The sequence below is a fragment of the Anguilla anguilla genome, chromosome 4 (genome assembly GCF_013347855.1).
Source record: "Anguilla anguilla isolate fAngAng1 chromosome 4, fAngAng1.pri, whole genome shotgun sequence".
Lineage (NCBI taxonomy): Eukaryota > Metazoa > Chordata > Actinopteri > Anguilliformes > Anguillidae > Anguilla > Anguilla anguilla.
In genome coordinates, this window is record NC_049204.1 from 29,349,092 (window position 1) to 29,376,582 (window position 27,491).

A 27,491-nucleotide genomic window follows, 5' to 3' on the forward strand; every position below is an offset into this window, starting at 1 on the left:
GCATCAAACTTGGGACCCAATCCAGTGGCAGCTCTGCCCTGTTTGTTACACTTTCTCTATGAAATAAGGAAGTAAGTGGTGTGGAGTGGCTGCTTCGATATAAATCAGGTGGTTCCACATTACACATTATAGTTGTACTGTTGGATGTTCCTATAGTACATATTACATTGGATTTCACTTCCAGTGTGAAATGTGTCTTTACTGTAAAAAAAATTTGTAGTGCTTTTCTGACTACATGTTTAGTAATTGCATGTTGTAAATTCTTTACCTAGAGGTATTGCAGAAATCACAATTTCACACACAATCATGCTCTTCTACTGAAAGGCTAGAAGTGAATTTGGGAACTAAAGGAGAACCTCACAGGAATTATACCAGCTGCTCTTTACTCCAGGCATTTACTGTAACTAGTCAGTTTATAGAGACTAATGAGTCAAGAGTATCAAATTAAAATGTAGATCCATTTATTGAACTTTGACAAAAGATACAAACAAAATGCGTGTTCATATTAATTTAATGCATTGAGTGATTTTCTGTTATCTGGGCGGTGGATAAATTGTCGAACAGTTTCATGGGTGTAGTACATTTTAAATACAAATCAACATTTTGATTTTGATCAAGAGTTTTGCAGAATATTTTTTGGTTTTACACATTTGTTTCCGTATTAAGCTTCAGTTCTATTTATTCTTTTTTTAGGATGAGCAGTAACAGGTATAGACTAATAGCCTATTACGAATACTCTAATTCCAAATGAAACAATATTATAATAATTACAACTCACACACAAAAACAAAAACAAGCACGAGGTAGATTGCTTTTCGCGGTATTACAATTAAAATAGATTTTAACGGCAATATGTAATTTAAGATTCTGATTGCCAAAAGTGGCAGGATTTATCAGCTGCCGAACTCCCTTCAAATATAGGCAAGAGTCATAAACTATAAAAAGATCACGTCTACGCACACCATCTTGCTTTACGTTAAAGACCGCTTCAAAAACGAAACAGAAAAACAACTTCCCATTTCCTGCTAACCGTTGTATCCTAGTTGTGCAAACATGCACAGTGAATAATGTAGATATTTAAAGACAAGATATCACGTACCTAACTGTCGGCGTTTACCAAAGTGTAGGCTAACTTCCTGTTGACAGAGCGTAAGGTCTATTTTTCATAACTCTTTCTACCTAACTATCCAAGTAGTTACAATGACACCTGTGTTTTTCAAATTTGTTTTCCTGGGATGTGCTCTTGCAAGTGTGAGAGGAGAGGAAGATGAATGGCTTGATCCATATAACATGACGCACTACGATTCTACATCAAAATCTATGAGAAAAATCCCTGAAGAGCCAAAGGCAAGTTGTTGGCAGTGTTTCAGGATTTTTATTGTTATCAGTTAAGTTTTGCTTGTCGATAAATCGTTCAGTTACCCATAGACGGACGCCTTTTCGCCATTTGCGTATAAAAATATGTGCATGCGTTGTTCTTTGTCCGTTTACCCGATAAATAAACAGCTTGAAATAACACTACTTGTCACAAACACACACACACACACACATATGAATTGTAATGTCAGCTAACCTTTTTTTTTTTCCTAGTTGGAAAACTAGAAGACGTTCGTCCGTTAGCCTAGCCATAGCCATAGTTTATTAAACTCGTCCTAATATGCCCATATACGTTTTTATGGACATGGATGTCACACAATGGTCGTTTAATTAGCCTACTCCAAATAGCCTACCGGACATCTACATTTTTGCCCCCTTTCTTTCGAAGTTTTTAATGAAAAGTCGGACCATAACCTCTACGCCACAAGGGAGCGTGTCAGTGTTTGGGAAAGTGTCCGACTATTTTGAGCACGATACGGTCATAAACAAAACCTCTTCAATTTTAAGTATTTCAGTGTTTTTATTTCATCGTAGAAAGCTGACACGGATGACACTTCGATCAGAGATTGGAATCAAGATGAAGATGAGGGGATTGATCCATATAAGAAGATCGTCCTTTTACAGAGGGCGGTAGGTAAAAATACATTAGAACTGTTATGGATCGTAGCCTACTTTTGGTTGAACGACCCTGCAGTAGGCCTATACATTTCGGCAAAAACTTTATATTATGGAACATCGGATAATGTGGGACTCTAATTTTTATTTTTGTCTTGGACTGAATAATGTCGATACAAACTTGTCACTGAGCACATTCCATACAGTTCAGTGGTCTTGCACTGAAACCTAATGAACAAAACCATATCATTCACGATCGTGACATCACAACCTAGTACTCGGTTGGCATCAAACAGGTAGATATGGGGGTATTATCTTAAAATAAGATGTAGCTGATCCACAAATACATGTAGCTAATGAAAAAATAAATAACGGATCCACAAAAAGATGCAGCTGGTTCACATTTGTGCATCTGTTGCTTGCATTTAATTGTGGGTATTTGAGACAATCCTCCTGGCACAATTTGCAAAAAATCCACAAATGGGTTTGTCTAATCCAGACAATCCTTTCTAATGCCCTCATTACTTCAACCAATCACAGCACACATTACACTTCAGGATTGTGTTGCATAGTGCCAAGACAACTACTCGGTTGGGAAGATTGTTGTAATGGCTATCACTTTGATGAATGAATGAAGACTTCAAACCTTGAACCAAAGTGAAACCACATCATCTTATATTTCTACTATCCCATTCCATTTAGAGGGGGGTGGATGAAAAAAGCTGTAACTTAAGGTCAACACGGTCGCCCGTAAAGACACAAAAGTCTTTGTGCCACAATTTCGGCATTGGTTTTATAAGTTTTTTTTTTGCACATTTGTGAATGCAAAGAACAACACATCAGCAAATAATTCACAATTTTCAGTTTCCCGGACCCTTAAGGTTTCTGGCAAAGGCCTGGAACGTGCCCAATTCCACCTTGCAATGGCGGGTCAAAGGCAGATAAAGGGACACATACACACAGCGGACAGGAACCCGTCTTTTGCAGTGAGGATGAGGCAGGACTTGCTGATACAGTCAAGTCTCTAGCAAGGAGGGGCTTCCCAGTGATAAAAGCAGAGATCCAAATGCTGGCTTTTAAGTTCGCAGAAGGAGATGGAATCAAAGGCTTCTCTGATGGGAAAAAAAGCTGGACACTACTGATTTGTGGGCTTTTTGAAAAAGATATAAAAGTCCATAATAAGAATAGGAATTTTTAAAGCTTTAGACATGCCAGTGTTATTGAAATGTGTACAGAATTTAGCCTAAGGTCTTAAAATAACATGATTTCAAACGGTAATTTTTTCGACTTGGACCCATTTTTCTGAACTATTTCGACCATGCTGATCGGTAATAATTCTTAAACATCTTTTTGCGGAGCTTTGGTTACTCCAAGAACAGTCACACTCTACTGTGCAATGCAGTCTAGTAGGGCCAGGCAAATGAGCATTACAAACCAAATATTTTTGCTGCAACATGTTTTTGTCTCCAAAGACAGTTTTCCAAAAAATTAAATACTTTTCTTCTGATAGTTCTCAGGCATTTAAAGTAGACAATCCCTGTGTATTTACTGTTTTGTGTTCTTTGTTTTTCTCAGATTGAAGACGTAAAGCACAAAGCATCTGTTTTAAAGCAACAACCTAAGAGTATTTCAGCTCAAAACCAACTCCTTGAGAGCATTGAACAGCTCAGAATGGTGAGAACCTCATTCACTATTCTATAAAAAAGGACAACATATATGTGTCAATGGGCCGCATTCACAAAACATACATACAATCAGATTTTTATTTGTTAAGTCTGCTTACGAACGTTTCCATAAGCATTTCTGCATTCATCTTTTTTTTCTTATAATTTGTTCTTTGGTACAATCCATCAAAAGCTATGCATTTGGAAACGTGCATGAAGGTAAACACATGAGATGTTTATTTTAATTCTTTCTTACTTATTTAAGTCATTTTAAGTAGTTTCAGACCTCATATTAATAACAGAATGTTGATCAATAGTTATATTGATATGACAATACGGAGCATTGGTGGCTCAGTGGTAGAGCTCTCGCCTGCCACGCTGGAGGTCGGGTTCATTTCCTGGCCAATGCTCCAACCCAGCCACTGAGGATGCGCAAGCCAGTGCATTCGCAGTGCCGTCCCAAGCCTGGATAAATGGGAGGGTTGCGTCAGGAAGGGCATCTGGCGTAAAAACATATGCCAAATCAAATATGCGGTTTGGATGATCCGCTGTGGCGACCCTTAACGGGAACAGCTGAGAGAGAGCAAGAGAGAGAGAGAATATTGAAATTACAATATATCAATATTAAATGGACTACTAATTTTAACTACATTAAACTGAATAACCTCAAATTTCACTAGTTTTAAATTTTATTTGTTCAATTTTGATTTCAATTTCAGTTTAGTTTTAGTTCATTTTAAGAGCAGCTTTTCTAGTTTTTGTTTTTTTAAATTTCTGTTTAATAATGCTTTTCAGACCCAGTTTTCACCAATAACCTTGTTATATGCCATAATTAATTTAGCTATTTTCCATTCTAGCCCCATACGGATGATTTGTGCCCTGTCCCATGGCTGAGCACTTATCTTGAAGCCAGAAGATGCATTTCTGTAAGTTTTTAGGCCAATTATTTTGCTTTAAATTAATTTTTTCCAACAACATCATTGCAAAGCAGCTATTATTAAACAGTGAAATTGCTATTCCCAAATTTGTCCACTATCTCCCTTGTACATCTTTTGAGCTAGATGCACCAAACCAACTCTGGCATGGTCCTCATCAGTGTGCTTGTATACTGTACAACTTCCTAAGTTTCTGAGCCATTTAACGTTATTCATCAAAGAAATCCTTTAGAGAATGAATGGCAGAAATTTCAGATTGCAATTTCCATGTGATATAAATGTAAATAACAGTATCCTGAGCTTTGGTAGTAATGTCAGGTAATTTGGCCAATGGATGTCCATTCACTATAACCCCAATTGGCCACTAGGTGGCGCTACACTCAAGGATCCAAATTTAACTTCCATGCCTTAAGTGCCTTAAGAAACTCACTATAGTCATCTGACACTCCATTTGGAACTTCTATGTCAAATTTCATCTCCTGCCAACTGCCTAGGAACTGTGTCTGCTGAGGAAGCAATCACACTGCATTTCCTTCAGGAAATGTACCCGTCTAGTTATATTTATTTTCTTGCGGTCTAGGTGGGATTGCTCATAGTTGCAACACAGTTCACAAACTTATCAGACGTCCTGTCTCAACCAGATGTCGCACGCTTGCTCATACCTGTGGGCTGTCTTGTTACCTTTCTGGTTTTGGTAAGTAAACTCAATTGTTAAATTGACTTTCCTTCTACATGTAAAACATATGTAAAGGGGATGGAGCATTACTTTACTCAATTTTTAGGGGACCGCTTAATTTGATATCTGGTGACACTTCTTTGGGGCACTGTTATATTCCTCGGCCCCTAGGAGAGGATACATTTTTGCTGTTGTCCTTTTATCATCAGAACAATTTTAACTCAAGTAACAATTACAGTCAGATTAAAAATCACGTGCATCTTTATTTTTACAAGTTGGACCACGGTGTTCTTAGTCATTTTCCTTGTAATATGCCTTCCTTCTGTTTATGTATTTAATCTGTGGGCGACCAGTTGACCAGTGGCGTCACTAGTGTGTGCTGACATGCTGTAACCCCAGCTGACTGAAACCCTCCCATGCGTGGGCCACCCTAGAGCCCCACGGGGCAGCAGTCTGCAGTCAGCACTGTAATGGTCCCATTCCTCCTACCATAAAATGAGGAATTGTTTTTAATATTATAAGGGACCTTGCCATAATGAAACATTAAGGGTTCATTATTGTACAATAACCTGAATGATGCAACATCAGTATCCAGTGTTCTCATAGGTTAGTTACACAGCTTTATACAACCAGACTATAGTCATACTGTAGACAGTGCAGGTTTTGGTTGTGCAGGTACAGATTCTATGACTCCATTATAGTTGACATAATCTTGATCGCTGCCCTGATTGAGCTGGTTTTGAATCACATTCATAAATTGGGATGTTTTAAAGTGGCGATGTCTCATTCCGTAGTCTCTTGCTTCTGCTCCCTACCCTCAGTGTGCGCGCGTAGCAGCCAAGCGGCGGCAGGGACAGCCGGACCACAGAGACGGACCTGAGCGCAACCAAGAAAACGACCTGCAGAACGATGACAGGGAACAGGAACGCCAGAACGATGACAGGGAACAGGAACGCCAGCACGATGACAGGGAACAGGAACGCCAGGAAGGAGAGAGAGACAACATGGATCCTGAGGACCAGGCCCCAGAACCAGGCCGCCTGGTGGAAGATTTGGGTCCAGAACAGGCCGAGGGGAGGAGCGTTTCAGAACCAGCCGCGCAGGTATGTGACAGAAGCAGGTCTCTCACTTGGGTGTCTGCAATAGCGTAGTTCACAGAGAGCCATGGGAGAGCAGGAGGGAAATCTCACCAGTTATTTAACTTCCACCTCACAGGGGCCCGACGCTTCTGAGGATGAGTGCTGTGATGAGAACTACTCCGTCACTAAGATGCCCATATCTGAGACTCAACCAGATACACAACACTTTGCAGAATGACATCAGTGCTGAAGACCTCAGTTCTCAGTCAATTTTAAACAGTGTCATTTTCAGTAACAACCACACAGTAATGAGGGTGAGTCGTGGATATTTAGTATGTGACCACAGTATTTATCCATTTGATATTGCAAAGAAAAGAAAGTTTCAGAATTGGATTTTCTTTTTTTTTTTTAGTTAGTTAGAACGCATGCTCATACTGTTGTTTGTACATATGTTTTTCCACCGGAAATATTTTTGTGCACTGGAAGGTAAAAAGACAATAAAAAAATTTTGAAATGAGGTTTTATTCCTCTATCGTCTGCACTGAAATACAAAACAGCAAAATTGTGAACACTGACTATCTTCTGGATATTTGCATAAGGAAGGTCTTTTTCTATACTACACTTCCCAACAATCCTGGACATACAGATGATTAAAAAAAATATATGATTCCAAGTATTTACCTTTCCTACCTGACACAAGGGGGGTGTCGTGGCAGTAGACATGAGCTTGCCGCTACGCTGCGTGAGAAGTCTCACCGTGGGGCAGCCATTCTGAGGGGGGGCTGCTGAGCTGTCCTAATAACTCACCGGAGCGCCCCCGCGGTGTGTCTGTTAGCGTCCACTGCACAGGGCTACCCGTGGTCTGCTCACTTCATAACAGACAGTGCAAGGTCTCCTGGGAAACAGACAGCGAAGCGCGCCCTTCTGAGCCCACGGAAGTGCACGGAGACGCACTCCGGCCTTCACAGTGAAAACGGTGCCCTGAGGGAGTTCAGTTGGGGTTTGGCGGCCCGGAGTCGGAGGGCGGGGGGACCCGCTGCTCGTCCATGCGCTTGGCCTGCGAGCGCAGGATGAGGCTGAAGAAGTCCTCGTCTGGGACCGTGGGGCCCTTGGCGGCAGGAGGGGGCGCTGCGCACCGCTGGTCATCCAGCCTGGAGCCCTGCGAGAGCAGCGTGCGTTTCAGCCCAAGAAACAGCGAAGCAAGCAGACAACAGCCAGGCCAGATCTTTGCAAACACCTTGGCATTAACAGCCAGTCCAGATCAGTGCATAAAATAATCTGGTTCAAATTGAAGCTATAATGAATTAATCTGTGATCATAAAAATCACACAGATGCTGCATCCTTCTTTAAAGACCTGTAATAGCTGATAACACCACAAACCCACTTGGATTATAGTTTTTTGTCTATTGTAAAGCCCTTATAAAAGCACTGATCCATATTTGCACAAATATTCACATTTATGTAAAGCATAATACAACAGCACAGACATTTTGACATTGTTATGGCTGCACCATGTGAATTCTGAAACCCTGTCAAATGAACAAAAATGCAGATACCCAGATTATTTCAAAATTTTACGCCAAAAATCAATACAGACCCCATATTTTACTGGTTGAGCAGAAGCAGGCTGTACATGCCGCTCAGTGGAAGCTCACCCCCATGTCCCGAGGAAACCAACCTGGCACTTGACGAGCATGTCGAAGAAATCCTCGTCGGGCTCCCTGCCGTCGGCGCTAGCCATCAGCTGGCTGAGGACCGACTGGCCGTTCTGCTGGCTGAGCCGCAGGCCCGGCAGGTTGCCGGCGCTGGCCCGCTGGTCGTCCAGGCGCCGGCCCTGCGAGGTGGCCACCATGTCCAGCAGCTGGCGGCGATGCGGGGAGGCGTCGCTCGCCGAGTGAGCTGGAGGCGGGCGGGAGGGGGAGGGGAAGGGGAGGGGCACAGGTGCGTCGTTACTCTCGGGGTGGCTCTCGCGCACGCTACTCAGGCTCCTCCCACCGCGCATCCTTAGCGCGCAGCGACACCAGCCGTGAGTGTGAGGGCCAGAGCACAGCATTATACCACACACACTGACCCTGCGGACACGCGACCGCACCAGGTCTGTGAGCTGAAAAGTGTTATGAATGCAGGTGTGTGGTTGGGGGCGGTAAACTCACACTTGGGGATAGCTTGGGCTGGGCGGGAGGGGGGGCTGGAGGGCACAGACAGGGCGGTCCTGCCCTCCTGTATGGAGCACCTCTGGTCGTCCATGCGGTTGCTCTGGAAGCGGCTGAGGAGGTCGAAGAAGCCCTCGTCTCCCAGCATGTCCGGGCTGTCTCCCTGAAGCAAAACAGCAGGACAGGAGCAGGGCTCAAACGCAGCGCACTCACAACCCACGGCTATTAAACCAACGAGCGAGAAACGCACGGCTAAACGAGCATCGCCGTGGTCATCATAACTAAAGAAGAAAATCCCTGCGAAGCTCCTCGCAGCGAGATTAAGACATGTTCAGATAAAGGAAGCTTTGCTTGGACTGGTCTTCCCCTGAACCCCTCGTAAAAACACTGTGGGCTGATCACGCCTCTTGTGAGCAGCGGACCAACTCTAGCGCTGTGGTTGTGTTTCACGCTGCTAGCGTGCTGGAGATTTTCCACCGCTGGAGAAACTGATTTACTGCACCTGAACAGGGCAGCAGTGTAACAATGTGTTTGGGGTGCTGGGCTTGTAGCTCAGAGGCTCCAGGTTCAATTCCCAGGTGGGGAACTGCCTTTGTGCCCTTGGGCAAGGTGCTTAAGCTTGGCAGGGTGGGATGGCTCTCACCTCCTTGGGGTCCTCCACCTGGGGCACAGCCAGGGTGCTGCCGGTGTCCTGCGCGACGTTCCTGGAGGGGTCACTGCTCTTGTTCTTCTTGCCCCGCAAACGGTTGATGAAGAACAGCTTGGAGGACGTCTTGGCCAGAGACGATTTGGGCTGCTTGGTGAGGATGTCGTTGTTCCAGTTCTGACCCTTTAAGGGACACATGCATATAATACATTTAAAAAATCAGTGGATTGAAGGATCTCTGTAAACACTCTAGAGTATGTGAGTGATGTAGTTCAATGCATATACTTCCACATGTTGCTCGTTCCTGAACATTCACAACCTGTTTATCCGGTACAGCTGCTGCTGTGTCTTCAGCTCAGGGACAAAACATTCACAACATAAACCTGAATGTGACATGCTGTGCACTTCAAAAAATGTATCATGCTTCTCACAACTACCTCTTAGGAAATACTGTTCATGGACACACATGAATTTATTAGTCAAGTCATTTTCATTTAAAAGGTGTTCATATGAGGTGAAGGTTACGGAAAGGTTAAAAGCGTCCAGGCTGCACTCACGTTGATCTTGTCTGGGCTCAGTTTCACCAGCTCCATGTTCTCCATGCTGTGTCTTCGTTCCATTCGGGGTCTTGCCCCTGAAAGTCAATCTCCTGTTATGAATCAGGGTGCGGCAAAGTGATACCTTCAGGGAGAACACAAACCCTAAAGCTTCTAACCCAACTGAGGGAACAGCACTGGAGGAAAATCTTAGCTGGCCACCTCATTCACTCCATCAGTCCCATCAACCAAGTTAAAGTTCAATGACATTAGTTGTAATTATTATAGTTATAGTTTATTTCTCACTTTTTAATTATTGTTTTCCTACTCTCCTAACTTCAGCCATTTTTGGAAGTGAACTGTGACCATTACGGACAGATGTTTACCATGATGGTTGTAGTCGGTTTCATGGTTTTCAGGGACAGCAGGATTCTTGGAGCTGCAGTTTAGACCCAGGACCATCTGCAGGTCTGACACGTTCATTCTGGCTGTCAGTTCACCATTTAGGTCTCCAATCTGAACAGGATGCAGCAATAAGTTATCCTTAGAGGGGAAAGTCATTCATACAAACATACACTTGCAACAAAAAGTTAAATTCAAAACAGGCCCTCATCGTTCTAGATGACTCCTAGCAAACCAACTAAGCCAATTTACTTTTAGTTTACATTTATAGAAGCAGTTCCTAGATGAAATACAGGGAAATTACTTCCTGTGATAGGATATGTATCGCACAGTGGTTTCCCCTTTCAGGAGACTCAGTCGCATAGTATTTATCAGACATGTGAGAATGACTGCACACAGAACATGTGCAGGAGTCTGTACCTCTCTGGAGATTTCCAGATGTTTCTCTGCAAAGTGCATGGCCTGGTCATGGTTCCCCAGGGCTGTGTGGGCATTCCCCAAACTCCAGCAGGCTCTTCCCTCTCCAATTCTGCACCCACACCCCACGTGCACATACACACATAAAACAATCAGCAGAGAATCCAATCAAAAATAGAGTGAAAGTATCCAACTAAGCTAACAAATGCAAAAGAATAGACTCATGCTAAAGCAATGCAAAGTTTATTATGATGCAATCTCTACAGTTAAAGGGCTAGTTAACATGGTTGAATGGTGTTCTGTGGAATACCACGCTGCAGGGTGTATAAAATCTTAAAACGAAACAGAAGAACTTGGGGCACATCAACAGACCTTCAACCGCGGCGAGCGCAAGACAGGAAGTGGCGCTCGGACGCAGGCGGGTCTGGCCCGCCCGTACCTGTCGTTGAGGTCCTGTGCGATGATGAGGTGTTTGAGGTGGTAGTCGATGGCCCTCTCGTAGTCCTGCAGCAGGGTGTAGGTGTTCCCCAGGCTGTAGCAGGCCTGGGCCTCCACCGCCCTGTCCCTGAGCTGCCGAGCCAGCTGCAGAGTTCTCCTGCGGTGCAGAGTCGAGATGCTTCCCCAGAAGGCTTTTACCCATACCGCCGCGCCTCCTTAAACCACGACACCTGCTCTTCTCCTTAACTACATTCTCACTGCTTTCACAGAAACATCCATTCCGTAACAATGCACCGCCCCGTTGACTGTATTTACTACAGCCTCCTCTCCAAAACAGAGAACTGCATTCTCATTTCTTTTATCAAAATGTCCTTTCCAAAGAAAAACACCCCATTCTTACCACAATGCCTCCCCCCTCCATCACAGTAATACAAGTAATGTTACAGAACTTGACAATGTCCCACATAAAGGCCTGTGATAACAACCAAACAGCATTTTCCCTTCCAGCACTTTTGTAAATGGAAGTGCATTACATTTGTATACTCAGTTTTTATGTGCGTCCCATGTTGACGTTAACACTCATTACCTAGAGAAGCTTGGTTCCGTCGATTCCACTTACTTGTAATGTTCAGCTGCCACTTCAAATTCTCCGAGAAAAATACATGCATTCCCAAGGTTACAGTATGCCCTCCTCTCTGCTGATCTGTCCCCAAACTCCTTAGCAATCAGGAGGCGCTTCAAACGAAATCAGACAAGACAGTTTATTTATTTCTTTAATTATGTCAGTTACATCTGAGGCCAAGTTCCATAATTACACCTGAAACACTAACTGAACAAAACAGTCCTCTACTGTGAAGCATAGACTGGTTTCTAGAAAGAGGCTAATTTCACTGGAACCCTTAAAAGGAACCACGGCAGCCAGGTAAAATTTAACTTTGACAGTGAGAGAGAAGGGAGAGAATGATAATCATCCATTATGTGATCGGTAAAGAACCCAAATTGTTATGGTACCTGCTCATGAGCTACCACAGCACTCTGGAAGTTTCCCAGAAGGTAGTGTGTGTTTCCAAGGTTACCGTATGTCCGGCCTTGGGCCGCACGGTCCCTCAGCTCCTTCACAATCAACAAATTAGCCCTTCAGACAAAACACAGAGGAGAGGATTCAAAAGAGGCGGGTCACTTGAGTCAATGGCAAAAAAGTCAATTACAATTAGCGAGAATCAAGGAAATAGCTTGATTTCATGAAACGTCAAAATCTTAAACAGCGATGCACTGGAAACCAATAACCGCTACATAAATGATGACAGATGTGTACACTGACGCTCTACGTGCAGAAACACACACTGGCGCAGTCCTAGGGCTCACTCGTAGAATTCGGCTGCTTTCCGCAGCGCTGCCATGGCCTCCTCTGGAAACTCCCCCGGCTCCGTCCCATTCCAGCATATGCTCTTCCCTTTGGCGTGGTACACATTCCCAAAGTTATAAAGCGCCCTTGCCTGTCCAACCTGCCAGTGAACACACACGCGGTCAGGAAAGTGGCCCTGTGCAGTGTGAGGACACTAACGGCATCGACACACACACCATTGAACACCTTCTCCTCTGTTGACAGTGGAGTCAATTTACAGTTTACTCATTTAGCAGAAGCTTTTAGCCAAAGCGACGTACAAATGTGCATTTCACACAGCAAACACCGTAAAAGCCAGAGATAAGTATATTTACAATCAAGTAAGTGCCACTGTCAAGGCGCTCGCCTCAAGACCATATAAATAGCACTGACAGGCAATCCTTGATCAACGGAAGGTTTTTTTATGTGACAGACAAAATAAATGATGCTCTCATAAAAAAAATACTTCTCACCTTATCTTTAAGATCCCTGGAAATGTCCAGGTGTCTCTGACAGCAAGCTACCGCCTCATCAAACCGCCCTAAAACTTTCAGTGTGTTTCCAAGGTTACCACTAGCTTTCGCTTCGCCAAGCTGATCTCCAATAGCTCTGAAAATGAAGGAGAAAACAAAGGTGAAAAGTCAATATGCGTGTATTCAGTGCCTCGGCACTGTTGCCTGAAAACGCACTGTGATGCTGGAAAAGAAAAGAGATGAAAAGACTCTGGCTGGCGGGCTCCAGAGAAGGCCCTCTGCACCTGGTCAGGGTCAGGTCGTGATGGTGGTACTCCAGGGCGTTGGTGTAGTCGTGGAGGTGGAAGTAGGCGTTCCCCAGCTGGCTGTAGATGGCGCTGAGGATCTGAAGGTCTTCGGTCCCCACCTGGATGGCCGCTTCGAAGAAGGAGACGCCGGCTCGGTAGTCGCCTGCCTTGCACAGCCTCTCTCCCTCCAGGGCCAGCTCCAGACACGAGGCTTCCATTCTGCCAGCGGGAGAGAAGAGCCCAGGGGTCAGCCCACAAGTCAGCCCAGCGGTCACCCCAGGTTCGCAGCCCACAAAAAATACCTCAGTTCTGACCAAGCCCTCAAAGGGCTGACCTTAGCCTCTGCGGGTTGCTCTGTCCATTCCAATAATAAACTAACAACATAGGCCTATTTAAAGCACAAGCCAAAAGCCAAAAAGCAAAGTCAATTGATGTAAATAACTGAAAGCAAACCAGTACCGAAAAGACTTTTCAATGCACAAACTTCAGTCTGAAAATCCATCAGTGCACTCAATGCACTTTTTGGATTACTGGCTCGATGCCATCCTGGGCCTGCATGTTGTTGCCTGTAGAGGATAATAGTGTTGATTTCTCAAGGGACTGTGCTTTGGTTTAAGATGCTTCTCTTCCTCGTTCATTCCTCACTGACACAGACAACAACAGGCATTCCGTCTTGCTTTTAACACAGAATCTACTGAGACTACTCTGGTCACAAACACATGCCTGCTCATTAAATGTGACACGGTTTGTGAATTTATATGAACAGAGCAGCTGATATAAAATTACAGGTTGCACAAATATTTATGCACGCAAACCAAATAATTTTGTAATGGCAGTCTTTATATTTAGGGAAGTCTTCCAGTGTTTGTGATCACTAAAATCTGTCTTTACTGAAATAGAATGTAATATTTGTTTCTACCACCTCTAAATGGTTAAAGACACATTCACCTGTGTCATGCAGGAGAGTCAAAAGAAACTGCAAGGCATGGAAATACACGGTAATTCTTTCATATGTGAATAGATGCTATAACTGCAATTCATCATTTAAAAGCGAAGATAATCACTTCACTTTGTGAGAAAAAAAAATAATTCCAAGATACTAAGTATACAGAATACGCCTTTCAATAGCAACGTAAAGAGGTTGACGGTTCCTTTTGACATCTGCGTATAACCATCAAAGGAGGTCCTTAAGTCTCTACAGTACATTACGGCAACCTACCTGGGGCCTTTCTGTTTTACACAGTTAAAACAGTTGGACACGAGAGACATCTCCAGCTTTTGGATTACAGTCCAGGTTTTAGCGTCACGGAGGCGGTGCAGAGACTCGCAGCGTCCGTCGCAAGGCTCCCGCGGGTGAATAGTCCTCAAAGCCGGCCTTCTTGTATACGTGCACATAACTCAACACAGCCCGTTACGGTCACCCACCAACTGAACGCCTCACAGCGGCCCACTAAGAACTAGATGAGAGAGGCAGGTCCTAGCACACGACCGTAGCTGCCCTGTGTCGGCTAGCTCTCAGGTCCTTTGTTGACGCCCGGGCAGGGGTAACTCAAGGTTCGGTAGACATCCGTTTGGCAGACTTAGGCTGTGAAAATCTGATGGCGAGGTTTCTCCCCTCTCGCTTGTGCCTCAGACACCTGATGGCGGCTGTCACTCCTGATTATTCCGGAAGCCTCCACAGTGATTATAGCCACTCTAAGGAGCTCAAGGGAATGATAATGTGCTTTGTTACAACTGTCCTCAAACTCATTATGCCAAGTGGAGAGGCAAGCACACGTCTACGCAGTCAGGTGTGAGACATGGTAGACGCGTATTCATTGTTTTATTATTTTACAAATATTGGAGTAAATTAAATTGGATCAGCTGGAATGTCAGCCAAAATTTTAATGCAATTACTCAACTAAGTCAGGGAAGGGAGATTTCATCCTTGTAGCAAATAACATAAAAACACGAATATTGGATATACGCAAGGACACTGATTCAATTTCGGCAATGAAAAAAAGCATTTCTCTGAAGTGATTTAACAAACAATGGTAAAGAGACAGTGCTTTTCCTGTAAATGCCATTCCGAGAATTGAGATAAAGCTTAGAAAATCCTCTTGATATGTTAACTTGGATGTGCACCAGTATGCTGACGTAGGTCCACAAAGGCTGCTCTCATCTTCAGTGGGAAAGATCAACTTCCAGTAAAGCCCATCTAACTGCACACTGTTGGCCAACGCCACCATAGCACATAAAGTAAAATATCTTACTTAGACCAGGAGGGAATGTTCTACAGACAAATGTTTACAACTCCACCATGAAAGAAAACATTTTATAGAATATAATACGAAAGGATGATGACGATTGATAGACTGATGATCACTTTAGCCCAGTGTTTTTCCAAAATGGGTGCGCAACTGATTTCAGTTCATAATGCAGCCCATACTGCAAATATTATAACTTGCCTGACCTTGGTTCTCCGCGCAGACTGATCTCCTGCCGGGATGCAAATATAGTAGGCTTGTTCTAATCCTCCCAAATAACGTAATTCTATGTTTTAGCTAGACAAGCGAAATCTGATGGTTTAGTAAATTTCACCACAGGAAGTAAGATTTTAAAAATTAAGATTGCCTTCCCCTTCTGCTGGACTCGTTTTGACTGAACAGTTCTACGACATAGCTTGTTGTATTTATGCCAAACAGCTTGATGCGTTATTCCATAAATTAAAAAAAAAGTGAAACAAGTGTAAGAGCAGCGATATGGCAACACTCAAACCATCTAAATATGTAATTTCTAAAAATGTCATTTGTTGAATGAAACATGATATTTTGACATTTTCATCTATTTCTGTCCTTAATAGAGATGTACAAGATTTACAACCAATTCATAGTGTAAGCAACCGGTACTTAGCCAGTAATAGTCCACATAGTTGGCGGTGTCAGGGAAAGTTGGCAGTTTAGAGAACCTAGCCATAATAGCTAAGAAGAAAAGCATAAGAATAAATAAGTATCATTAACTTAATGAGTTCAAACAGAACTGCCACCTGAGAAATCAAACAGATGTGAATATTAGAGACAAGTGTCCTTTTGACTGCAGGATAACAACAAACACAGGAGACACACACGGCAAATGCAGTGGATTCTCCTCATCAATGTTTCAGAGCAGTATTAAATATTGACAGAGCTGAAACTTAGTACAAGCCCTGTCTCCATTTCATTGGCTTGCACCTGGTGTTGCCTTGTGCTAACCACAGACTGTATACAAATAGGTGTCAACACTGTTGAAGAAACTGCCGACAGATAGCCTACTGTTGGCAAAAAAAAAAAAAAAAAACATCTCTTCAAACGTGAACATCCGCGCCACACCTGACGGCAAGTTAAAATGTCCACGTTAGCCTTACAACAGGGAATCTGAATCACACTTTCCACTTTAGTACTTTAGCACCACCTCCTCACAGCAACCGGATAGAGTCAGCTACGATGTAGAATGTGTTCGGACGTGTGCTTGAGTTAGAACATTACAGCGTTTGCAACCCCCATTCCATTGGGGGTTCTCCACTATGAAAACTGAGCTGACTAGCTGCCGTCATGCAGACAGCAGCTGGAAACTGCGAGGCTCGTGTATCTGCTGCTCTCACGGTGGGGAGTCGCCCTGTTGAGGCGTGATGGCGTCTGTCTGATGTAGAACATCTATTTAGGTTCGGGTGTGTCTCCCTTATTCTGTCTGCTCCCACATCCCACAGGTGGGCCCCGTCTCTGTGTGTGCTGTATTTATGCGCTGCAATTAGTAGCTGCCCTACTGATTCAAGTAGCCAACCGATCAATTAATCTTTATTTTTCTTCTTATTTTTTTCTTATTTTTGCTCTGTTCTGCTGTGTCCGTTCATTTACGCACCTACATCGTTTTCTCCATTTCATTTCAAACGTGACCGTTTTATACCTCTTCACTTCTGCTTTCAGTTTCACTCGTTTTAGTAAAGTATGCTTTAATAAAACTTTCATGACAGGTGCTTCATGAACACAGTGCATAGTAAGAATAACAAATTACTTCTTATTATTTAAATTATAATGTGCAGCTTGTCTGTGAGTACACCAATGAGAAACAGCATTGTGTGCAGTGGTCAAGGTCCCATTATCAGCTCCTGGAGTAGATATCCTACATACTGAGAACCTTCAGATTACTCTGACAAAAAAATACTTCAGGAACCCCAATGGGAAAGGCTATTATACAGATAACAGACTTCCTATAATTACGGATCTGCAAACTGAGTGTTTCACAGTTCACCGGATTTTAACTGTTCTTTTTTACCATAACAATACAAAAAAATGCACACAATCCAACATCAAAACATTAGCTTATTGCACTAAGCTAGCTATCTACATCAGTGAAAGCAGTATACAAGCAACTTTTATATTTAATGAAAACAAATAGGCCTTATTTGTTAATATTTGTTAAAACAGGCCATTCATTTATTTATAACATAAGAATACAAGGAAAACATATGAGGGCTGAAGCAAAGAAAAGACATTTTCCTACCTGTAACGGACATGAAAGGACTGGTCCTCATCACGCACGCTAAGCAAAAAACCACTTTCATCCATTGAGTAGCATAATAGGTGGGGCAATCCTAAAGAGGTCCAGAAAGAGGGCGAGAGAGTGGGCAAAGTCCTGGTGGATTCAGCAGGTCCGGGTACGTTTAAAGAGCTCACTTTAAGAAGGAGCAGCCGCCTCTGACCAATCCTGACAGCCGAACTGCCTCCTGTCCGCGAAGCAGCGGAGACAGATGCAGTGGCCACATTAGCCAGCCCCAAGACCTCGGGCTCTCTCTGCGCGAGCGGAACATTAGACACTGCCTGTGAAAGCCTCGCTCTCAGCGCCGGGCGCCATGGCAACGCTCGCTAACGTGAGAAAGCGCGGCGGGCTGATTGAGGGGCCCGTCGGGTTGCCAATCGATGAGGCTGTCAGCGGCACGGACGCCCTCCCCGCAGGTAACCATGGGGATTTCGGGGGACCTGGGGATAACCATGGGGATTTTGCGCTTCGGGGGGTCAAACCCACGGCCGTACCGATGCGGCCTGGTTTAATCCTCCGCCGGCTGCTTGGTTGCTGAGTGGCGACTTCAAAGATGTTCACCTCAGTGAAGCACTTTCATTTCCTCTCCAATGTTCCCACCGTGACACCCCAAAGTGCCTGCCACACCACTAGGTAATGAACAGCAAGTAGCTGTGTTCTCTCTAAAACTATTTGAGTTTTAAATATTTGCAACAGTTGACTGGTCCCCACACAAAATGGCAGCCTTTCAAACACCGTACTGGCACATGGAGCAAAGGCTCTGCCTGCAAACCTGCTGTACAGTGAGCAAAGCCCTTAGCATGAGAATTTAATCAATAGCTGAAATATGAAAGGATGCAACGCGGCGGTGTCCAGTCCCACAGACACACGAGCGTTTCATCTGATTGCGTCTTATCAGATCAGGTCTTCTCCACAAGCAAAACAGAGGTGAGGGCACTACACGTCTGACCAAAATGGTAATTATCAGCAGGTTTCATCGCATCAGTAGAAGCCTTGTTGGAAAGTAATGCAATGCAGAGAAGGAGAGAAGACTATTAATTACAGTAGATATGCAAATATGTCAGCTCAGGCCTGTCCCACCACGAATACAAATACAGGCTACAGCTCAAATACAAAAGTACTGCATCTTGCCAGGCAGATGCACTGTACTGGTGTAATCAACAGTCATAAATCCTACTGTTCCTGGAGATCGATCTCCTACGAGGGATTTGGTGACATTATTTCCCAGATTGGAACACAGTTAAATCATTCAGGCTAACTTGCCTTTTTGGAAACGCTGGTGTACAACTGAAGATTTTAACATTAACAGAACAACATTGAAAGACATTAGCTGCCAGAAGAATACCATGTTAAAGATATTAATAGAGAATTGTGTCATCACTTTAAACCACGCTGAATCAACTCTGCACCAAGAAGAACATGGTACAGACCACAGCCTTGAAACAGTTATGCCTAAACTGTGGAAGCTAATATTGTAATATTGAAACCACTCTAAGTTCAGATCCATATCGGCTTTTGATGACACCAGAACCACTCAAGCAAATGAGCGCATACGTTCTGATTCAAAGCAAAGCTTCCACTTGTGTTGCAGGAAGCTACACGCCCCAAATAACATACTGTTTTGTTTAAAAAATCTGAGAAATATGAAACAAGAAAAACCTGCTTTAAGCCATGCTGCAGTGTCCTTCTATTGATGAACTAGATCTTTGCAGCTGCAGCCTCAGAATCGTGCGGAGCTGCAGCACAGTCAATATTAATATCTTGAGGTGGGCTGCCACTAAATTAAGCCAGGAGAACGCAAGACAGGGAAGGCTGACCTTGAGATATACTATCTGTCCAGTGGCCAGCCAAGATCCTCTGCTCTTACCCTCCCATCTTCCTGAAACCCCCCATGTAGGTCCCCTGCAGGGGCTCCTCCTCACACCATAAACTAGCAGATGACAGGACAGGAATGAAAGATAAGACAATGTGATATAGAGCGGCCCCACAAAGCCATTTTCCACGGGGCGTCAGCGTGGGGACATAAATACTGCACCGTGCCCGGAGCGGCATTTTGCTCCCAACGTGTGACATGAATTTTTTATGCAGCCCCACAAAGGTGGGGGCTCTTTCAAGCCGCTCAAACTTGCACCCGATTCTCAGCTGTCCCCAGCCAGATCCCATTTGTTCGGTTTACCGACGCACATCACACCGTCCGCGGGAATATTTCTGCAGGAGACGCGTGACTTTCACAGCACGACATTGTGCAGCTGTGACAAAGTACCCTACAGGCGCAAAATAATTAAGGATAACGGCAACCTTTCACAAGCAGCTCACCAGAGTCAAATACAGTGCAAAAATCGAAGAGCAATTTGTCACTGTGTGACTTCTCTCCCCGGACTTGGAATTCAATTTGGACTGGTTCTCCAGCTTTCCAAGATCTACCTGAAGCAAAGCCCAGGCTTTTCTTTTAAAACAAAAAAGAAAAGAAAAATGTAGGCCTACATGTCACTACAAGCCAGTGTTACAACATTCAATTTTTTAAAATTCTTTCCCTAGTTTTTTACCTAATTATGCACACGCTGCAACGTTCATCAGAACCTCCACTATTGATTCACAAAAGCGCAGACAAGCGTGCACCCTCTTCTAAAGCGCACAAAGTCAGTTGCAGCTTCTTAACACATAGTCGGGCTAGCACAGGTCACGACCTGGAGGATGCCATTTCATGTGGAGCTCCACAGACAAACTTGCAGTGGAAGTCACTAGTGTGCAATGAGTGCCGTCACTCCAGCCAACTGAAACCCTCCCTTTCCTGGGCGACAGTAGAGCCAAATGTACATCACACTGCAGGGCTGCAGGCCACAGTCAACACTGGAGTAGTCCATATTTGATGCCAGACCATGAGGCCCATCCAGGCACAGAAGTGCGTTATGAGTCGCACAGCAGGCAGCCCTGATTTTTGATTCCTCCCAATTTTGGGGCAATTCCAAGTTGTATTTGTAGGCCTAACTCATACCCGCAAGTGCAAGATTTGTCCAGGGTCATTCTTGCACAATGAACTGAGTCTCCTCCGTATAGAAGCCTCCCTCCCTGGGCAACATTAAGGCCTATTAAAACGCTGGCCAGTTGGAGTGCTGGCCACATTTGTCACTGACAGAGTCAAGATTTGATACAAGACCATAGTGCCCTTTGCTAACAACACAAGCCACCAAGCATCCCTAAATACGCTAATAAAATCGACTGACTCATACCACAACAGAACAAAGGGCACAAAATAAAGGAAACTCCATCAACCTGAAACAATTCAGCTGGCAAATGGTAACCTAGGGGCATGAAGAGGAAAACAATCAAGCTGACTGATTCATGGAAAACAAGTAGCCTAAGTGAAATTGAATTAGTAACGGAAAATAAATGAACAGAGGGCAGCCTTCAGAATCCATGAATCCACAGCCCTCTCCACATCAAAAGGAACCAACAGCAAAGCTCCTTTTTCTGAACAGTTTTTAGTATCTGCAACATCCAGAGACCCAAACAGACAAGCAAACACTGGAGTGACAATTTCACTTCCTTGGCTCTGGCCTTTTCATTCGGCCATGACTGAAGTTCAGCATAGTGGCCTACGACATTTAAGCAAGCAGAGTGCAGTAGGCATCGATTACAGGTGCCCTGTGCAACTTCACAGACAGCTTATTCTTGCAAAAGCTTCCTGTAAATCTCAATGCTGTCAGAACAGAGCATTTTCAATTAACTTAAGTGCTTAATCACAGATGGAACACCCCCTGAGGTCCAAGAGGACATTAGACAATCACATATTCCTCTCCTTAAAGAAATACCTCTCCCTATGTCCCAAAACATGTAGCCTATCTGTGTCAACCAGAACATTTACAGTAACACGTAGGCTTAAATGCCTATGTTGGCTCACATACAGGGCAAATTGCCAAAGAAAGAGAGAAAACTGCTGCTGCTTGAGCTTTTGACATCACAACTAAGAAGGTTTTATATTTTTACAAAGTTCACAGATATTCTTAAGTACAGATTCTGCAAATAGAGTTCAGTGGGCTGCACACAACAATTGTAATTTGCTTTGTAACACCTGGTGAGCATAGCCACATTTTATTGCACGTGAAAATGTGTTAAATGGTCTGGTTAACATGAGAAAATCATCACCGATTGATTGTTATTTAATCACTAGCCACACCATTCTCACTATATTACAAAAAAATCTAACAGTATGTCACATCCATGGTCTTGAGGCATAATACTGAAGTGGCTAAAAATGTCAGGGTTTTTATAACTAACAAAGTTAATACTATAATACAGGATCAATACAAGGTGATGCTGTAAGACTTCCCAAAAATTTTAGAACCAACTTCAATTTCCTGAATGTACTGAAATAAGTACATTAACAAGGTAAGATCCAGAGGTGTATGTCATCTATCCCAAACCTCAAATTCAAATGGCAAATTTCAAAACAAAATTGGACGTTTTGAGTTAGAATTGCACTGTCCCAGAATCACCCACAGGCAAACCTAAAGTAAGAGGGTATGATGCTAAATGGAACATCACCCGTGCTTTCTACGATAGCTACCGACTCACGCCCCTGGTAAGCAGTCCAAAGCACAAGATCTAAGGACAAGATTCCTCCCCCCCCCCCCCCCCCCCCCCCAAAAAAAACCTTTACATGCCAGAGAAACCATTTCCCAAAAGTTAGTAAGTGCAAAACAGTAAATAATAAGTTGAGCTGAATATACTGAAAAAATATCCACATTTTAAAAGAATTTATATGTAGGGATTTTTTTAGTCCAAGATTATTATAATGTAAAGCAGAACATTTAGTTAAGTCACACTAAAAACGGAGAGGAAAAAGAAACACGAATGCAAACAGAGGTAAATATTTCTAGACAGTAAGCTGCAGACACCAATTAATTTCTGAAAAATATATCTGAGAAATAACAGGCCATTGCAACAATTAGCAACAGACCACCGTTAATTAGCTAGCTTGCAAACGAACAGCTAAATTAGGTAGCTAGCCAGTTGAAATATGCAATGCAGCAAACACGCGCGTTACCGCTGGTTGGCTGCCCTGCCTGCTAGCTACTCAGCCAGTTAGGTTAGTAGAAGTTGACTAGCAAATACTCAGTAAACACACGCTGGTAGCAGAGTTCACAAAACTAAAACACACACACATATAACGCGATATATATTCCAGATTATACATTTTATTATGCCAGTAATGGTATAGCTCTAGGGCGAACGTATCGACGTTAGCTATAAACTAGTAGCATCGCAATATAACGTTACTCTCGACTACTTTTTCAATCTCGATAGAGAACAGAGAAAGAAACGAAAGGTCATGGAAATGTTTTGCCAGCCAATGCTAGCTAGTAAGCTATAACTATACTTACTTCATATATGCGTTTCTCTGCGATTCATGCTGCACTAGAAACATGGTTAAAACCCTTGCCGCGAGTTTTTTTTAGTCCATTTAGCCTTATCGTGGCATTACGTAAAAAAAGAGTGTATTGTAATACCAATTGATAAATTTATGTAAACAGACAATATACTATTATATCAGATGTTTAATTTCATTTAATATAATTTGGTTAAACTGTATGCCCACGTTTCACTGTAAAATCACACCGATTTCTTTTCTGATGATCTGCATCCATTCCCTCCAGAGGCAAAAACTGAAGTTCCTGGCAAAGCCAATTGTGGGGCTCTACTTTTTTAAGGAGCCACGCCTCAAGCCACGGTTTGAAAAATGTGCTCAATGATATTTTGAATTAATAATTTTAAAGTTGCAACAATACGGGGTATTTTCCTGAAGATTTTCAATAAATTGAAATGTCCAGTATTAAATATAAGTAGCCTAAAACATATTTTATTTTAAACATATATAACTAATAAATACAAATAAATCATTACAGGTGAAGAAGTGTAGTGGTAATAAAAACCAACTAACCTCATTGTTATTTTGTTAATACTATATAATGTGAACCGTAGACACTACGGTTATAATAATAAATTGGCAGTCAACTATCTGCCACCCGCGACTGTAATTAAGGGCCACAGGTGAACAGGGGAAAAATATTTTGAATGTGGACACAAATGCAAACTTTTTTTTGTATTATGACATTGATTTATTTTTAAGGAATATATGCAAATTGTCTCATGAATAATTAAAAGTGTTAATTTATATATTACTGAAAACACTTTTCTGTGGATTAAATCAAGTTAATTATTCTTTTTCATTGTGCTGACTAACTCAATAGCTGGTGATGTACAGAGGGGTTTTTCAAAAGTTGCATTGATTAATCTTTTTTGAAACAATACGTATATGCCAAAAAATTCAGATTTTTTTGCTGTTTTTCAACATAAATTTCATGAAATGACTAAATGTATGTTTTTTAAAAAAAAAACACTTCTGTAAATTACCAGCTATTTTGATTAATAGCTAAAATTTGTTAGCTATAAGTTAAGGTGGGTTAGGGTTAGGGTTTGGTTCTAGTTTTTCCTATAGGAAATGTGTAATTTAAATAATATGGCTGTTAAAGCTAATTTTGTGCTTGGTTATATTTGACGCGGCTGGTATAAAACATGTAAATTAACTATTTAAAGTTGTTTTCGATGATTGTTTTATATGTTAATGAAACAACAGTAGTTGTAGAAGCTAAATATCATAATATCTCAAAATGGACCTATCCAGCCAATTCACCCTTTTCACCTGTGATGCCTCTCTTTAATTTCCATAAACGGGCATAAATGTGACAGTACAAGTTTTCCATCAGATAGCAGTGAGATCAGTGATATGAAGTGGTTTCTACTGTGATGACTTCAGATGTTTTGTACATGTTCGTACGGTGCTGAAGCATATTATAAAATAATGGTGGCCAGTATTCCAAAAATATTGAGTCATCATCATTTTATTTTCCAAAAGCATTGGTATCTCCACCATCAACCACAGCATTTACAACCCATGACACTCAAAAATAGTGATAAGCAATAATCATTCAGGGACAATATAAGCAAGCAGTGGTTTCAGAAACTCCGCCAAACACAATACACACAATACACACAAAACACTAGCTGTCCAGATCTTACTCACAGTTTTTGGACATGGGGAGAGAAAGCAAAGAGTGCCTGTGCATATGGGTATTTAAAATGAGTAGGCGGTGGCCTACTACTATTGAATAGTATATTAGCAGGCCACCTACTACTGTAGAATACACAGAGGAAGCTGGACAATAACACAAACGTGAAACTGTCTCTGTTGCAAAGTGTATTGTCAAGTCACAATAAAGACCCTGCCCATTTCAGGAGAACTAGCAGTTTCAGACATAATAGATTACAAATAGTCTTTCAAAAAAGTGCAGACAAACCCAAATCCACTTTCATCTTCATATATTTCCCAAGCTGAATCCATTGTTAGAACCCCAAAAAGTTACTTGTGTTCTGAAGCCTGTTAGCAAGGCCCCTGGTAGCAAGGACTCATCTTACCTGTGCAATTGCTGGGTAGATTCTCAGCATTCTGCAAATCTGCTGCTCATATCAGAAAAGTCCTTAAGTATGTAGTTCCAAGCAGAAAAATAGGTAATCTATTTGACAGTTATAGGTAAAATGCTATCAAAATAAATTTACATTCTTACAACAACAAAAAAAACAGTCAGTTTGGCAATTTTTAAATTTTTTTTGTTGAGTATGCACTTCATAATTAATTTAGTCTTTTAGAAACACATTTCTGATCCTCTGAATTAACTGCAGAGATATAATTAATGTACATAATTCCATCAACTCTTACTCTGTTATTCTATTTTCGGCAGAATATCATAAATTATTAGCAAAATATGCAGGGGCGTATAATCAGGCAAGAATAGGGACTGACTATGCAAATGAACTGAAACATATATATGTGCACAAAAAACCTGGTCCCAAATTCCACCTACAAAAATTGTATAGCATTAGAGACCTCAAGCATTTTCTTTAGTTCAAACTTGTAAATTCATATCTGGGTATTATCTAACTGTGGATTCAGATTTCATCATGTTATCACGAGAAATACATAATGTAACTGTTAACTCGTAGACTGTTCTTTCCGCTGTGCAGAAACATATGGCACCTGACATCCCTCCCCCTTAAACGTATACATCCACTAGCCATGCAAGGCTCAGGGAACAATGAGGATAATCGCCAGTGTCCACACAAGCAACGCTGCTTTTATGGTTCATTAAAAGGGTTCTTTTAGTGAGGAAAGTTCAACTGTATCCGTCTATAATCTGAGCTGTAAGATCCAACAATGTCTTTGTCTGGAGAGGAAGGTCACAATAAATAACTTGGAATTTGGACCTGGTTTCCTGAGCAACCAAAGGGTGTCAGGTGGCAGGAGTGCTCCATTACATTCATGACCAACGCTTTCATGAGAACAGACACAAAAACAATGCACTGTATAGAGCGGGGAAGCTACGCTGTCCAACTAGCCTGTATCATATGACACTTGCCTCTTTTTTGACACCATAGATCTGAGGCAAAAGGTAGAATTATTATTTAAACCTCAGAAAGGCAATGGCTGACAGAACTGACATAAAATCAAAATAATTGCTTTATCTAATTCTCAGTCATTTGAAATACTATGCTATGTGACATTGCTAGGACACACAATGATCATGTTGAAATGGCTTAAGTCACATAGGGCAAACTGTTAGCAGTTCAAAGTATGAGTGTGTGTAATGTATGTTGGACATTTTCATGATTTGTATTGCGGTTCTGTTAGCATAATTAATCTACATTTAGTGCTTTAGTTATGTTCCACAAACACTTGCTGTTGTGGGAATGTTGTTAACCAGCAGGTCTGGCACTGCTGACTACAGCATTATAAGCTGCTCTGGATCAGAGCATCTACCACATAATTATGTGAAACCATATTTTCAGGAGTTTCACTGCAGAAAAACTATAAACCCTTAGCAGGGTTTATAGTTTTTACAAACATCAATGCTTTATTCTATTTGCAGGACAAAACCCAAACATAAACTGGAATCGAGTTTAATCCGTAAAACCAGTGTTTAGTCAAGGAAGGATGCGTGTTGATCTGGTCAAAGGAAAGGAGCTCTCATAACAGCTGACGCATGCCTCCTCCCTCAGGCGGATCAGGTTGATGAAGCAGAGGGAGGGGGAATTTCTGTGTGTGTGTGTGCGTGTATGTGTGCATGTGTGTGTGTGCACGTGTATTCGTGTATGTGAATGTGTGTGCGTGTGTGTGTGTATAATGGGGGATGGGATATGTGAGGTTTTCTGCCCTGAGGTCTCTGGTCCCAGAAGCATCTTAATAAACCTTGGGCCTGTCATTGTGATGTCATGTGGAGGAAGATACACTTGTATGTACATATTGATAACAAATCCACTAGGCACATTTGCTACCTTTGATTCATAATTTCATGTATTGTCAGTTGAAAGGTCAATTGATAGCAGTCGTAGCAGCCAGAGAACATATTCATGCATAATCTGGCAAAAGAAATGTGTTGGAAATACAGTTCATTATGCATTATGCATGTATATGCAAATATGTGCTTTTACAAGAAACTGCCACTGGTTAGAAACCTCACTGAATTTATATTTCATGGTAGGTGTGAATCTCCTTCCGTAAAGAAACAGGGCATCTCAGGTCATGGTTGTAATTATTCCGACAGAAAAAAAAGTGGCTGGGAGTGTCTGTAAGAGGCAAACCTTCAGAAGCTCTATTTTAAGGCCCAATGCTGAAAAGGGCAAGGTGTTCTTTTTCCTTGAAGTTCTTAAACTCACAACAGTTTTCAAGTTTTACAGACATACAATCATGTGTATTTAGCTTACACAGGTTATGTTCACCATTTTTCTGTTTTCACCGA

The 27,491-nt window shown here is 42.4% G+C and overlaps 2 protein-coding genes across 5 annotated transcripts; one reads left to right on the forward strand and one right to left on the reverse strand.

Moving 5' to 3' along the window:
* The first annotated feature begins 241 nt into the window (after nt 1–241).
* Nucleotides 242–6,863, forward strand: LOC118225838. Of its 3 annotated transcripts, XM_035414844.1 has the most exons (8): nt 613–1,149; nt 1,251–1,347; nt 1,912–2,007; nt 3,568–3,666; nt 4,514–4,582; nt 5,172–5,285; nt 6,089–6,370; nt 6,483–6,863. In XM_035414844.1, the coding sequence occupies exons 2-8, from the start codon at nt 1,291–1,293 to the stop codon at nt 6,582–6,584; spliced, it is 819 nt and encodes a 272-aa protein (XP_035270735.1). In that variant the 5' UTR covers nt 613–1,149; nt 1,251–1,290; the 3' UTR covers nt 6,585–6,863. The 3 variants fall into 3 exon arrangements, with proteins under 3 accessions (XP_035270736.1, XP_035270735.1, XP_035270734.1); XM_035414843.1 differs by having other exon boundaries at nt 613–1,347; XM_035414845.1 differs by lacking the exon at nt 1,912–2,007 and having other exon boundaries at nt 242–1,347.
* Nucleotides 6,724–23,309, reverse strand: LOC118225836 (G-protein-signaling modulator 2-like). 2 transcript variants are annotated; one of them, XM_035414837.1, is made up of 14 exons: nt 23,022–23,309; nt 13,081–13,302; nt 12,797–12,932; nt 12,305–12,444; nt 11,951–12,074; nt 11,559–11,674; nt 10,941–11,096; nt 10,505–10,613; nt 10,069–10,198; nt 9,704–9,780; nt 9,144–9,329; nt 8,501–8,663; nt 8,026–8,246; nt 6,724–7,505 (listed from the first exon to the last, which is right to left on the reverse strand). In XM_035414837.1, the coding sequence occupies exons 1-14, from the start codon at nt 23,063–23,065 to the stop codon at nt 7,338–7,340; spliced, it is 1,992 nt and encodes a 663-aa protein (XP_035270728.1). In that variant the 5' UTR covers nt 23,066–23,309; the 3' UTR covers nt 6,724–7,337. The 2 variants fall into 2 exon arrangements, with proteins under 2 accessions (XP_035270728.1, XP_035270727.1); XM_035414836.1 differs by lacking the exon at nt 23,022–23,309 and adding an exon at nt 17,602–17,885.
* Between the last annotated feature and the right edge of the window lie 4,182 nt (nt 23,310–27,491).